This window comes from Gambusia affinis, linkage group LG14, assembly GCF_019740435.1.
Source record: "Gambusia affinis linkage group LG14, SWU_Gaff_1.0, whole genome shotgun sequence".
NCBI classification, from domain to species: domain Eukaryota; kingdom Metazoa; phylum Chordata; class Actinopteri; order Cyprinodontiformes; family Poeciliidae; genus Gambusia; species Gambusia affinis.
In genome coordinates, this window is record NC_057881.1 from 9,519,496 (window position 1) to 9,534,940 (window position 15,445).

Sequence of the window (15,445 nt, forward strand, 5' to 3'; positions counted from 1 at the left end):
AATGTTTAATTTTTTCCTTGAGAAATTATATATTTTCTGGACTTTTCTGTGTTTCTTCTACAAGTGCCGTCTATCTTTGCACATATGTTTATTAAACATATTTTAGTTACCTTTTATATTCTCCTTTTTTTTAACCTTATGTACTGTCAGGATCTGGCTGTGTTTTATTTGCTTTTGTTAAACATTAACCTTCTTTATTACTTTAATATTTATTCAAAAAGCTAAATGAAAAAAAAAAGGTCAAAGCCTAATTTTAAAACAGAAAAGCAACAATTAATCCAACTGCTACTAAATGTATGTCAATGTCACCACTAACATACATGTTTTACTTTTAAAGTTGTATGCGCATAAATTAAAACCATCTACATTATGTTATACCTGGTATTTGCAGATTAATAAAGAAAGAGTATAGTAACTTCTGTTAGAGCAGGGCAGTGGGATCCTTTGCTTCATACAGCTGAAGAAAACTTTTAAATCACTAAAAGGTATTTATTGGTAGATTTGGGAAATTTGATACGCTCTGAAACTTTAACGCCGACGCCGCTAACCGGCCCATGCCTCGTTGAGACAAACCTCTAGCCCTCGGCGGGATGAACAAAACCACAACCCCAAAATCATCGTGCTCCGTCTCCTGACAACACAGAAAAACATTAACAAACCACCATATGTCAAATGTAAAATTTTATCAAGTGCATTTGCACACATCAAATACTGTATCCATGTATGTGCAGAAGGAGGAATCACTCTGAATGCCGATGGCAGTCACACACCTTCATGCACATCTGCTTTCACACACACATCACATCTTTTCCTCCTGACTTGCTTAATGGACAAACTGCAGGAGACTGATACTTTCGGGTGGCTTACAGACCCGGAGGGAATCGCACTGAGAAGATTTCCATTCCAGCTCCCCATCTTAGCTGCTGCTGCTCCCTGGTGGCCGCCCAACAAACTGCAGCTCGGTACACAGGAGCTCGTGAATCCCGTCACGTTAATATTCACAATCTGACATTGCATAAAGTGAGACATTTCAAAAATATTAAAGCTTTGGCTCAACGTATTTTTTTCAGGAGCTGAGAATGTCGACACCACCTCTTCACAACCACCCAGCTCTGTCAGTTTGCCACTAAAATAGCAACAACAACAAAAAAAAAATCACTTGGAATGAGGATAAATATCCATATGTTGAGATTAATGGCAGAGTGCCAACAGAAGTCACTCTCTGCTGAATTAGGCTGGAGGACGAGGTGAAAGATGGAGATTAGTCTGAACTCCCTGCCAGCAGTTCAGTTAGCGTTTCATTATGTCAGATCAAAACAAACAAAAAAAAAAATCCAAATTTTACTTGGTCTTATAATAATCTACATTTTCTTAACAGAGGCATGATTGTTAACATACAAATAATTACGAACACATCCATTTTCATTGTTACAGTTGTGCTGGCCATATTCTCCGACAAAGTCAGGACCCCAGAAACAGAAAAAAAAAATCTGTTAATGTCCAGCACCAGTGTAAGTGTAGAGCAGATTTTGCATGTGTTTATCACTGACTTAAAGAAGTAGAATCCACTGTCTGCTGTACCTCTCCTCTTCTTTTTCTTTTTTCCCTGCGTCTCGGTTTGCCATTCGAGACCCAGCAGCAGAACATCTGGACCCAATAGTCATCCCATCTCTTTCACAGAGGCGCTCTCTCCGCTGCGAGAGTGTTCGACCTGAATGTCGCTTACACACCTCGACCCGTCCAGTGGTGAGACTTTTCTAGTGTCAAGCCAAACATCACAGGGTAGATGCATGGAGGAAAAACAACAGACACACGTTGGAGATCTAGTAAATTACACAAAAGCTGGTTGATGCTGATTCTCCTTCGCTTCTCTTCTCACTCTGCCCATCCTTGGATTTATTTTGGGAGTGACTTTTTTTTTTTTTCCCCTCCGCCTCAGACTTTGTCAATGGTCGCTCTCTGTAGGTGGCTGCGATGATGCGAGTGGATCAGTTCTAGTTTGAGTGAAGAATACCCTTTTCTCTTTTTTTTAGGAGGTTGCGATTTCCCCCCCTAGGGGGCGCCATCCCTTCTGTTGCGTCTCCAGAGGAGGCAGGTACTCTGGAAGGCAACAAGTCCGTTTTGAAAATCTTATTTTGAAAGTCAAACTGCAAGAACACAACTAGGGCTCAAACGTTTGATCGGGTTAATCACGATTAATCGTCAACTAATTCAGTAATCGATTAATCGTTAACTGGTGTATATGGACTTGCAAAAAGACCATCTTCTGAAAGAACAAACTCAAAGCAGTAATTAAAACTATATAAAAAAGAGATATACATTTTGCATTTAAGGTGAGAAAAAAACAACAAAAAACATTTGTTAGTAAATATGATCTACCCAGAACATAGTTTTAACTTAAAAAAATCTCTTAAGCAACTTTTGCTATCCAGTCATTAATGGGTTAATCCATAAAATAATCAACTGATCAGTCCAGCACTGTGTTGATATTAATTCGAGCAGAAAGCATGTAGCTTATCATATGATGATGATAGAAGTATTCTTTAGCTGCGGATGCTACAAATGAGCAAATGTTCACTAAAGGAATGCCGTTATTGCATTTTAAGCAATAAAATATTTTTCTTATTGAATTGTTTGTTTGTTTGCACCTTTCAGTGCACTTCTAATATTGCATTGTTTATACAGTAGACTTTATACACAAGCAGTAAACACGAGAGAAAGCAGATCATGCAAGAGTTGATCAGCTGACACATAAAATCCCAATAAAACTCATTGGAGTCTGTGGCGAAAGCATAAAGAAGCTTTTGCAAGGTACTCTAAAGGGTATAAATGTAAAAGTGCACATTCTAAGAAAGATTCATTTGCCAAAATCCAATCAGTACAATTTCATTTTCAATAAATAAAGAATTACTGGTTGTAATTCTCCCCCTTCCCCTGACATTTTAGGTTTGATTCGATACGATGTTGCATAATTCATGTTCCTAGATGGCTGCCATCGATCAAAGTGGCTCTCAGACTGCATATTCCTGTGCGATAACAATCTAACCTCTGGAACTGCAGTAGCGCGTTTAACAAACTAAACACTGTAATCTAATAAACTTTACTTTAAGAACTGCTCACCATTGTTGCTGCAGTTTTTGTTGTCTTTATCAGATTCCTCTTCCTCCACCTGAAAGAGATAAAAGCAACACACACACACACACACACGGGAATCAAACGCTGACATTTTAAACACAAATCCAAAGGAAAACATGCAAGACTGCAGAGAAGAATGTAAGAACATGCTAAGTTTAGACATACAAAGCTGGCACGAGGTCGCATATTTCCCAACAGAGGAAAGGAGGAGTCCCTTACCTGCTTCCTCCACTTCAGCTCACAAAAGACGCGCTCGAAGCATTCATGCATGTAGTTGAACTGAGAGAAGAGAAAACAAGGGAAGCCTGTTAATGACGCTTTCCATTTGCTTATTAATACATACGAGGAAAAGGTGTTATTATTACATTGCAAATTAAAGATAACCCCACTTTACCAACAAACGTGTTTCGGAAAAATACATAATTCTGCACTTTTTAGTGATTGCTGTAACTGCAGTTACGCATCTGTTGTGCTTTTTTTAATTAAGTTCTCTTTCTAGATATTTAGGAATGAAAGTTTATATCAGAAAAACACTTTATTTATTCATCATGCATGGGGGTCTTGATGCAGATGCCCAATAATATAAGGTAAAAAAAAAAAAAGGCAATTCTGATGTTACTAATTTGTAATTGAATATCAAGGTGAAAATATTGATGGTCATTAACCAATATTTCCCTCCTCTACTGTTGTTTCTCTTTCATTATTACAAATCTTGGTGCATTAAGGACAGTGAAATCTCAATCATATTATCACCATAACATTACTATTTCTACCACAAGATAAATGTCAAACCTGATATTTATCCATTCAACACCTCTGACAGTGAGTATCTCCAGATTTATCACATTTCTAGTAAACAAATAAATGACAGAAAACCAGAGAAGATGTAAAACCCAAAACGTACATATGGAGTAAAAATCTTAACCCAGCGCGGTTTCTTCTCTCCTCTGGCGTACTCGAAGCAGAAAGCCATGCCTTCCTCGTCAGTGTCCCAGCGCTGCATCTCTGCCCACTCAAAAGCTATTACCTGGTTCTGAGAAAGACACAGAAGGACTCAATTGAAAAATAAACATTCATCTGAACGTCGGAGAGGAAAAATCTTCATTGAAAATCCAGGCTTGAAAACGTTGAAGCCAAACTCCGACACAAATGGAAAAAAAAGCACCAAATTTAAAAGGAAGGATATGAACGCAAAGTGTGCTTTGCTGTTCTGCATTCAGACTAGCATGGTCACCTCCAGCGTGCCGTCCTCGGTGCACGCGTGCAGCTTGAAGTGATGGATGCTGATGGCGGTGATGACATGGCCCTTCCGCCTGGAGTCGCAGGAGCAGTGGGGGAAGACCACCTCATTATAGCCCTCGCATGTCCGCAGCAGGCTCAGGTACTAACAAACATCACAGCAAACAGCAGGCAATATTATTCTAAGCAATTTAACCAGCTTAATTCAATGTGATTAAAAAAAACAACAACCAAAGGTTAAACAGAAATAAAAGGAGGAAGTCGGAATTTAGGCTACAAAAACACAAAATTAAAATGTCAAAAAAACAACGTATCTGTGTGAATGTGAGGGGAACATCTATAGTCGTTGTATGTTTTTCAATTTTTTATATAGGAAAATATATAATTTCTTCTAGTTCCACCTCTTTGGTCAATCACATAAACTCCTGACAAAATACACAGGAACTTGTGACTGTAAAAGGGAAGTGTGAAGGTCAGTCCTTTTCGCAAGACACTGTAGTTTGATTTGACACAAACACCGACTTCAGCACTTCAAAAAACTCACAATCTTAAGAGAGTTTTGGTCTAGTTTCCAGTGGAAATATCTTAAAATAAAACAAAACTACTGAAAAGCAACTTTTCAGACATTTCCAGAACCAGACATTTTAACTTACGGTATATTATGGAAAAGATGTCTTGTTCCACTGGCAGATAATTTCACATATGACTAATATTTTTTAATCATTAATAAGAATTTATTGGCTTAAACAACCTCATATATGTTGCTGAAAAGTTACTTGTACGTTAGTTTTGTCTTGTTTCATATGCACCAAGCTATTTGCATTAGAAAGTGGACCAAAACTAAACTGAAAGATTTTGTTTTTTTGCAGTGAGTTAATGGTTCAAACAAATCTATGTGAGCTTTAGTGGTTTTAAGTCTGAGTGAACCATTGAGGGTTGCTTTCTAAACTGTGAAAAGACTTCTGACTCTTTCTGCCCGTGTTGGGAGTGATTTGCCGAGAAGTCCCCCCCAGTAAACAAAGACTGGCTTGTGGTACTGACTGTGGCCATCTTGCGCTGCTCTGCCAGTTTCTGCAGCTGGTAGGATTTGTCCTCCGTTTTCATGAATCCCTTCTTCACATCGTCCAGCGCCTAAACGGACAGAGAGCGCCGATGAAGGGGGGAGAGGGAAGAGTGGCGGAAAGAGATGGAGGGCAAATTATTACATGTTCAAGAGGTAAAAACACTCAGTGTGACTCTCCAGTAGCATTTTTCCCTTTGCTGTTCTTTATATTACCTCGCAGTGTAAACATGGGTCAATTTGATCATGAGTAAATAAAAGTACCAGGGTTTCTTATGATTACATTATCACAAGCATTTAGAATAAAGATAAATAATACTGTATGATCAAAAATGTGGATAATTCTTTGCATTTTATGAAAACGCAAAGTTCAGTTTCTCATTTCATTGTATTGGAACAAATCCTGCAGAAAAATTAAGTTAACATCTCCATTCAACTTGCCAGTGTACAGAAGTATGAAGTGCTCTTAAAGTTTCCTGTTAAACGGCTCCAGACTTGATAAAACACAGTGAACCAACACCAGCAGCTGACATGCCTCTCCAAATCCTCACTGACTTCACATCTGGAAACCTCCGTTCCTTCAGATCCTTGATTTCAAAATGAAATGCAAACTTCCTTTTCATCTGTAGAGACACTTTGGGACCGCTGAGGACTTATACCTGTTGCTTGCATTTCTTTTTCTCTCACATTTCTTCCATCCAATAAACTTTCATGCATCCATCAACAGCATCTTCTGTGGGAAACTTTCTAAAGGACAGCTGTCAAATTGTCACAGCTGTGCATGATGATTTAGGCCACAATGTCACTTTTTTGTATTAAAAAAGATTTTTTTATTGGTTTTATGTGATTTTCAAATTCTATAAGAAATTGCTAATTCACTACAATAAAATCTTAACAGCTTTTTGTTTTTTGCACAGGGATAACAAGCAATTATTAGCTGTTGAGTTTGATGGTGTCCTTTTAGTTTCTGGCTGGAAATATTTCCTAACTGCTAAATTTAGTCTATTTTAAGAGAGGGATAAACGTATAACATCTCAGGTGTTATAATAATAATAATAATAATAATAATAATAATAATAATAATAAAAATAATAATAATGATAATAATAAAAAGCTTTGAATCAATAGAAATGTTATGACAAAACATTTTTAAACAGAAATCTTAAAACTTCTGAATGCTTTAATACCAGGAAAGAGGCCAACCTTATAATAAAGTTGAATAATTTAACAAAAACCCACATCAGCACATGATTACCGAAGCTCTGCTCACAACTTTATCCAAAGTGACTGCGTGAGCTGAAAAGGTTCGTTTTGGTGGTTTACTGCTAACCTTTAATGGGTCACTGCTGAAACGGCACAGGCCTCAGGTAATGAACGACCTTACCACTCGGCACACAGCTGTGCGCTGGTTCTAACAGGCTTGTTGCTAATATGCAATGCAAACTCATGGTGTGTGTTTCAGGCTGCCGTTTGCATTTAAATAAAAACCAATGCATTTATGATTTCTTATACAATTTGCCTTGTTATATTTCCTGATACTTTAACCGTGGTGACAAGCTGTAAGCAAATGTGGCCTGACTTCAGTAGCTAGTGGTAAAATAGTAAGTTAATTCTGGTCAAAGACTTATATCCATTTACGTAAACTAAAAAAAGGTTTTAGAGCTGTTAACACACCTGGTGGAAGCAGTAGTGTAGTGCCAGTGGGTTGTCTCTGAGCAGCTCTTCTTCTTGGACACTGAACAGCCATTTGCGGAGCGCTAAGCACGTCCCAGGAACGGCGGATGTGTAGTTCTGCACATAAAGCTTGTGGGGGAACTCATTCGGAGCCAGTTTCCTCACTGCAACCAAACCAGGAAGAAGGGAAAAGAATCAAGGCCCTGGTGTGCTTAAATAAAAATAAATCACAGCAGAACTACCACAACACTTGCCCTCAGGTAACACCTCCACATTTAGAAGTCTGGCACTCGTGTAATAAACTGACTCACACTTGCACTAAAACCAGAAAAATGGAGCACATCACACCAGCTTAATGCTGGCTCCCTGCAGCTCAGAGAACAGACTTTAAAATACTTCTGTCAGTTTAGAAATCACCAAATGGCTTAGCACCACAACACATTAAAAAGCTGTTGTTGCATCTACTCTGCATCTCTAGAACCAAACATAAAGGAAATCACTTTTTATGCTCCTCTAATCTAGAATAAACTTCTAGAAAACTGCAAAACAGCTGAAACACTAAATTCATTTAAATCAAACCTAAAATCTCTTCTTTTTAGAGTTGTCTGATTAATAACAACTAGAACACTGATCAGTAGATTTGATGTATATTTGCTTAATGACATTTGACAAAATGTAACCTTTATTGCTCGCTTCATAATGTTACTTTATTACATTTTTATGAAGTAAAGAACTTCGAACTGCCCTGCTGCTGAAATGCACTACATGAATAAACATGACATAACTTTGAGAAAGCTTTACAACAAATACAAATTTCTCACCAAAAGAATGGTTGATGACTTCAAAAAGAGAAAAGTAGCTTGCCATAATACTGTCCATCCCAACCTTCAGCACTAATGCCTAAAAAATAACAAAAAAAGAGCAAAATGAACCCAGTTATTTCTGAGCAGACAGTTTCCAACATGGCGTCATTTGCTTGAAGCATGAACTGCCTTTCCTGGTGCATCAGTGAAACAGCAGGCCGGCCTCTGAGCAGCTGCTCTTACCTGGTACACCTGGTCCGTCGTGCTGTTTTTACGAACCCGCACAGAGAGGGTGGTTTTGTCAGGCAGCGCTATCCGCAGCTCCACGTCTGTGACTCCGTTGTAGTTCTGCTCGCAGAAACACAAACGGCGTTGAGTGCAGAACTGCATTTATTACAGCTAAGGTTTATGTGTTACCATACAGTAATATCATGCCTGTGTTGTGTCTGTTTAGTTTAGTGGCTAAAGGGTTGCTACTCATATTTAGCTTTTTAAACCAAAATCGGAAGATTTTTGCAACAGTTTTGATAACACTGGATATTTTAGTACAGATTATTTATATTGAAAGTGCTCTAAAACAGTTTTTATTATTCCACAAATTCTGGAATAAGTCAGGACTGAAGGTATCTCATCACACAGCCAGTGTTTTGTTTATTAGGAGTTAAGGAACCCAAGCTGCATAGTAGATATTCTATACTCCATCTAACTAAAGGATTCCTATTAGATAATCGATGTTCCAAATTTGTCCAATGCATTTCTCAAAAATATTATGGAACAGACTCCACGTCAATAAAATGTAAGCACATTTCTTTCCCTTTTTTTTCACTGTCAGGGTAAAAATATAAGGAAAGGGGAAGGAGGTAAAATAAAAAAAAGTAAAAATAAATCCTCTAATATAGGCAGAAGATAGACTACAGATAATTTAAGAATAATGCTAGTAAATATGACGCGTACCTCATCTGATTCAGAGAGAAACTCCTGCATGATGTCACTCTCCCCTATCACCCGCACAGAACACACTGGAGAGAAAATGATCAGAGAAAAGCAAATAACTCTAAAATAGTTAAATATCAAAAATACATGCTGTTTTAAATCTCTACAAGGAGTATTCTTCATCCAAATTACATAAGATCCACGCATTAACTGCAGTCTTAGCTCGACTTGATCAAGAGACTGAAAAGCCAACACACACACAACGAAAACAAATCAAATCTTTTGTCGGCTTCGTGCGTTTCTACCTCGCTCCAGGTACTCCTCCAGGCCTCTGCGCCGAGCGTCCAGCTGCTGTTCGGACAGGGAGAAGGGCCATTTCCCAGGAAGCTTTGGGAAGTTGAAGTTTGAGAATTCCCTCTTCAGGTTTTGGTGCAGGATGGCAAACTCTCTGTAGCGCTTCGAGCACAGCTGTCTGCCTGACATGTACACGTTGTACACCTGACATTGAAAGACGTGCAAACTGGCATTAGGGAAAACATTCAGCAGGCATCTGTTTCCTGAAGTAATTCTTCTTTTTTTTTGTACATGTTAAGTGTTAATGATTATTAATTGTGCTTAATCGATTATTGAAATAATCAGCTAATATACAGGCTCAAAAAAGAAAAAGAAAGAAAGAAAAAAACATATTCAGAGCAGTAATACAGCCAAAACTGCACAAAATATAAAAACATTTTGCTTTTACGATAAAACATTTTTGCCTGTCAATATATTTTGTCCAAAACATAGGTGGCATTTTTTTACATTCACCTGGTTCAAATTCATTAAAGAAATTATTGCATTTTAGGCAATAAATTTGAATTATTTGTGTATTTCTATCTTTTAATGCATTTCTAATATTGTATAGAAAATGCTAAAGAGCTTTAATGAAAAATCTGTAGAATAATCAATAGATTAATTGATTACTAAAATAATTTAGGTGTAGCGTTATATGTTTTATGCAACACAAGTGAGAAAATGGGTCAGATCCACTCACCACAAACCTCTCCGAGTGCTGCTCCACATGTTTGTACATGGGGATAGAAATGGGCACCGCCTGCTTATCGCTGTAGTCGTAGTTCGGCTGGATGTCCTCCCCTCCTTCTAATCCATCAGCTTCCTGGGGCGGAACGGACAGAACGGCCAGAACCAGCTCCTTCTCCGCTGCACGGATCAGGTCCACCACTTGCTTATGGGTCGCTCCTTCCACGTTCACCCCATTCCTGGAGGAAGAAAAAATAAATAAAAAAATCAAGACAAGTGAAAATCAGAGGAGAAAACTCCCATTTCTGCCGTTTTGCACTGAGCTGGTGACAGCTGTCTTTTCTCATGCATTTAAGAGAAATCATGAGTTCATTTTGTGTGATCTGAAGCCAGAATGCAGGAGAAAAATGCAACAAAATAAGATCACATGCTACACCAGAAAATCTCTGTATTACTGCTGAAACCCTGCATCCATGAATATATTGGTGATCCCACTCAAACCTATTTTTGGCAGGAAAAAAAAAACAAAAAACAAAACACTTTTAATAAATATGCATGGACCCAATGTGAATATGCTTCCTGGGTATTACATGGCTACAGTGTGGCGTAATAACAGCACATTGTCCTTCACCGATTAACACAGAGAAGGGAGTAAACCAGGTCAGCTCCATTGTTTTCCTTTCCTTTTGCCTCCCTCTTCTTGCTGTTGATGAGACCAGATGGTGACGGCATCAGGTGTCTCTCTTACCCGTCCACTGAGAACCAGCAGGACCCATGCAGGGCGGAAATAAAATAATAATAATTTAAAAAAAAAACAACACAAAGGCATGTGCACAAATCTATCATAACAGTTTCTGTTTATAAATATACAGAACCGTGTAGGACAGGAATATCAGTGGGAGGGAAAACAGTCATATTAACTTATTAAGTAATGATTGACCAATGAAATGGTCAACCATTAACCACAGCTGATAACCAACCACTGCTGGTCATTTATTATAATGACGTAGGGTTTCGTTCCGCTTCTGACAGATTACCACAAACCTGGTTTCTTACTACAGCCTCTAAAATAACAGACTATATTAAATTTATTTTCTAATTTCTGAGTCAAATTAGGTCAAATTTTAAGTACACAGGCAGAAAACTATGATACATTTGCAATATTTCTTCTATTGTGATGATTTTTATAAGGAGATGTGGCTACTGGATAATAAAAAAAAAGTTAATTAATTTGGAAACACCTAATATGACTACCCATTAAGTTTCAAAACATTCTGCTAAAGACTATAATAGTTTTTTTTGTACATTATATTACTTCTTCATAATTTTAGCTGAAGTTGAAACACAACCTCCTTATGTGTAAAGACGTACATGTAACCTGCAAGAACCCGATTCTTTGAGTAATAAGGATTTATGAACTCATGACTAAATCAGTCTATGGACTGATTTCCACATTGATGAATAAATAAACAAATAAATAAAATTATACAAGCTGTTTTGAATAAATTGATAAATATAGTGGGCCAGGAAATACAGCCCGAAAAGAAAATAAAGTGCTTTATTTTTGGAGCAATGTCTGTTCCTATAAAACTACAATTAGATGCAATAACAATTTTTATTCGTTTATCGTCTTTGTTTTCTTTTTTATGTCATCTGGACTCTGAGTCTGTAATAAATCTATCTAACAGGGTTAAGGCCAAACCCCTGATGAATTAGTCATGCCTTTTGTGCACACACGCTCATCGTTGCAGTTAAAACCGGAACATCGTCAGTCCATCTAAACCCTTTCTTGTACTGCATCGTTATACTTGTTTGAATCATTTTTCAATTCAAGAAAATATCTAAGTTAAAACAGCAATAACTGAACAAGTAAATATCCTAAATGGTCAGAGGTTAATGAAAAATGTATACAGTCAGTCACTGCTGACTACTGAGATCTTTAAATAGCATGCAGTCACATAATGGCTATAACAAAAACAGAAGAAAAGCAAGGTCACTGTCAAGCAGAAGGAATAGCATAATGGTTCCTAAAGTTAGTTTTTTCCTTGTTTGTCATTAGTGATGACATTGTCATACCTAATCAGATTAACCTTGTCTCATTTTCAAGTTGGTCAAACCAGTTTAAATGTCACATGATAAGTATTGGTCCTGTCATGTGACCTGAGACATTCAGAGATTCAAAGGACAGAAAAGCTGGGAGGTTGTGTTGAGAAAAACACATTCTGGTGTCTCAGCAAGTTGAAGCAGGTCAGGGTTCCTTGTTTTCTGTTTTTGTTCCTCCTTTTGTCCCCGTTTAGTCTAATCAGGTTCATTACCGCATGAGCAACTTTTTTCTCCTCCTGTTGCTGATTTTAAAGCCAACATGGGGCAACTAGCGAAATTAAAAAGCTGCTTATAGGCAATATATAACAATTTCACACATTTCAAGGGTCAATGGTTACAGCCCTGTGGGAGTACTGTGGAATTTGACAACATTATGAGTCTTTTTGTCAACAAATAAGCATGGATTAATGACTAGCACAGTTTCAAAACCACTGCAATTTTAAGTTATTCCCAATTTTACGGTGATTTTACTAAAATCCCAGAGAAAGTGCAGAGTGTCCGAGTTTTAAACGTCTGTCGGTCAATAGGTCAAAAGAAGCCCGATACACTTTTACCACACAATAAACGCATATTCAGCTGTTTGAGATTATTTCCAATTGCGAAAAACTTTGAGTCATTTACGTAAACTGCAGGAGCTCCATCAATTGTGTTTTGGTGCAGTTAGCAAACTAAAAGCAACATGTCTGCTAAGGTGTAAGTTGCGCATTCGACACATGCAAAGAAAGCCCAATAGTTCAGCTTGTTATGGAGATTTTATATGTTTATAGAAAGAGAAATATGGTTAGATTTGCTTAAAATCAGGTGTAATAATCACAAAATAATTTGAGAAAGAGTTTATGTCTTATCAAAAACAAAAAAAACAATTTTATTTCAACTGTAAAAATGAGTTTTACGGCCATAGCAGCAGTAGGACGTACTTTCTTGAATTACATAAAAGCAATTAGATAAGAATTTTATTAGCATTTTTCATGGTTTTGAATAGGGCTGGATAACACGGCTGAAAAACATATCACGTTGTAAGTACTTCCCAATCAATAAATATCCATAATTATTCATTAGTTTGTTGTTTTAAAGATTTGAAGTACTGCCAAACTGGTGGTGTGACATTTCAACAGTTATCACTCCACTCCGTTGTTTATTTTTACGTAGCTATGAGGCAAGGTGGCAAAACCTGAAACCACTGATGCACAAGTTGCTCAATTGGTTGTTGCTAGGTAACCAACGAGCAAGTGAGTTAGTTAGTTGATGCCACCCACCTTGGTTAGCTTGCTGTGAGAGGTACAGCAGCTAAAGTTATTCCTCTGCCTACATCTCCCAGAATTCTGTGTGGTTTAATTAATCAAAACATTGAAAAATAACATTGCATCCAGCCCTAAGATTTGTATTTTTTTAATGTAATACTTTATGGTGCAAATCATTGTTTGCATTTTTATTCTTTTATATTCAAAAAATGGTACAGTTCATTGTAAAAAATCAAATAAGACTCAGTTACTTTTCTGACAAAACCTTGTTTAGAATGACTGAAACAGAGCAGCATGTTGACACAGTGGTTAGAACTGTTGCCTTGATGCAATGAGGTCCTGTATCAAGGCATCAAGGCCAACCCCAGGTTGGATTTAAATGCCTACCTGGGGTCTTTTTGCACAGAATTTGCATGTTTTCCCTGTGCATGACTGAGTTCTCTCCAGGTACTTTGGTTTCCTCCTAAAATGCAAAAACATGACTGTTTGGGTTAATTGAATACACTTAAATCAGTCTTAGATTTGAGTGTGTGTCCCCATTTCCTTATGATGGACAAGCGACCTGTCCAGGGTGTACCCTGCCTGTGCCGCAATGACTGCTGGAGACAGACACCAGCTAAACATGATGTTACAAGGATAGATAGCCAGTTCGTTACATGGCAACCAAAGACAATATTTTAAGTCATCAAAAGAAATAAGAATGATCCAGCTTTTGATGTAAAAAGTATGGTTAGGTTCAAAATGGTTTATTCCCCAGGATTTATATTTATATTTTAGTTTAACATACCAGGAGGACTTCCAACCTGAAACACCAGGACCTCATTGCAAAAGACAAATAGTGAAAAATACTTATGGAAACATGCAGGATGTTGGCAGCAAATGATAAGAAACGTTTGATTATGTACTGCTAAGGTATTTTCCATTAAAAGATAAATAAAAACAAAACAAACTCGTTTATTTAAAGAACTTGAGTCATTTATTATCTATTAATAACTCAAGTTTATTTCTGCTCTCAGAAATAAACTTCTAGATTAAACTAGAATAACTATTTGGGACTTTAACCCTAATCCCAAACAGTGAAATCTGAAAGTAACAGGTAAAACATCATCTGTCTGAAGATGTAAACAACACTGATATTGAAGGCTTCCCCTAAAGCCAGCTAGCTCTAAACCACGATGTTGAGGAACAACCCTACCATACAAACACAAATCCTTCTATCATGCAAGTCAATACTGAGTCTACATGGTTGTTGTTTTTATCAAACCCTTTATAAGACACTGGAACATCCATTGCACAAGCGGTTTAGCTAAAAACAGAAGCTATCAAGCTTGCTAGTTAGCGCCAGCTAATCAACATGCACAGCCTGTTGTCCAACTTATGTAAGCTGGTTAGCTTTCTGTTTAACTCCCCTGCTAGGTCATTTGAGCTCCTTCACAAAATGCTTAACTCAAATGGCAATATATATATTTCACCGGTTTTGTTACATGGCTACACGTACAAACGAACACTAATGTCACACATACTTCAAATTGCATCCAAATGGGCTAAAGCTGAGGAGCTAGCTTCAGTAGCTTTTACTGGAAGGATTGACGCTGACTTACACTTCAAGGATCCTGTCACCCTTCGCTATCCCCGCTCGGTCTGCTGCACCTCCAGGTAGAACAGCGCTGACGTGCTGAAGAGGAGCGTACAATTCCCCGTTGATGCTCCGAAGCTGCCCTCCTTCGCTGACCTGACCACGAACATTGAAACCGTAGCCAGACTCCGACTTGACGATCCGCACTATCCGAGGACCAGACGTTACCGTTGCTGCATTCTGGCCCGCGGACGAACCGACGACTGGACCGTTGTAGCGGGACGCCGTGGGGTGAGCCGGCCGAATTTCATCGCCGCCGACATCCGCCATCTTCTTCTTTTGCGGGCTCTTAAATCCCCCTCCCCTCTTTTAGCAGTCGGTGATTTCCAGCAAATTCAAAACAACACTTGAGCTCTGTCCCTTCAGTTACGCTAGCTCCAAACAGACCGACTCTGTTGGCGAGGACACGCCCCTCGGTGACGTCACGAGTCACAGCAACATAACGTGACCAAACGGAAGCGTCAGTATGTTGCGTTTTCTCCTGTTCTAGCAAGAGGATTTGAGATATTGTACAGAAAATGTGCGATACTGCTGCATTAAAAACCTTTAATGTTAAATCTAAGCAACAGTTCTTACGCACAAGTCATTGAGCTAACGTCAC

The 15,445-nt window shown here is 38.1% G+C and overlaps 1 protein-coding gene across 1 annotated transcript; it reads right to left on the bottom strand.

The window, feature by feature from the left end:
* Window positions 1-668: 668 nt before the first annotated feature.
* Window positions 669-15,289, bottom strand: snx27a (sorting nexin 27a). Its single transcript, XM_044138882.1, has 13 exons — window positions 14,810-15,289; window positions 9,878-10,103; window positions 9,150-9,342; window positions 8,866-8,930; window positions 8,155-8,259; window positions 7,930-8,008; window positions 7,109-7,272; window positions 5,416-5,505; window positions 4,370-4,519; window positions 4,040-4,168; window positions 3,355-3,414; window positions 3,121-3,169; window positions 669-2,100 (listed from the first exon to the last, which is right to left on the bottom strand). The coding sequence occupies exons 1-13, from the start codon at window positions 15,112-15,114 to the stop codon at window positions 2,030-2,032; spliced, it is 1,686 nt and encodes a 561-aa protein (XP_043994817.1). The 5' UTR covers window positions 15,115-15,289; the 3' UTR covers window positions 669-2,029.
* Window positions 15,290-15,445: the final 156 nt, after the last annotated feature.

Excerpts from the sequence above, each read along its gene's own strand:
- snx27a (XM_044138882.1), bottom strand. The coding sequence starts at position 15,114 with ATGGCGGATGTCGGCGGCGATGAAATTCGGCCGGCTCACCCCACGGCG. Across the intron at positions 5,506-7,108 it reads TACACTACTGCTTCCACCAG|GCGCTGGACGATGTGAAGAA; the intron begins GTGTGTTAACAG and ends CTGTCCGTTTAG. Across the intron at positions 4,169-4,369 it reads CCGAGGACGGCACGCTGGAG|AACCAGGTAATAGCTTTTGA; the intron begins GTGACCATGCTA and ends TGTCTTTCTCAG.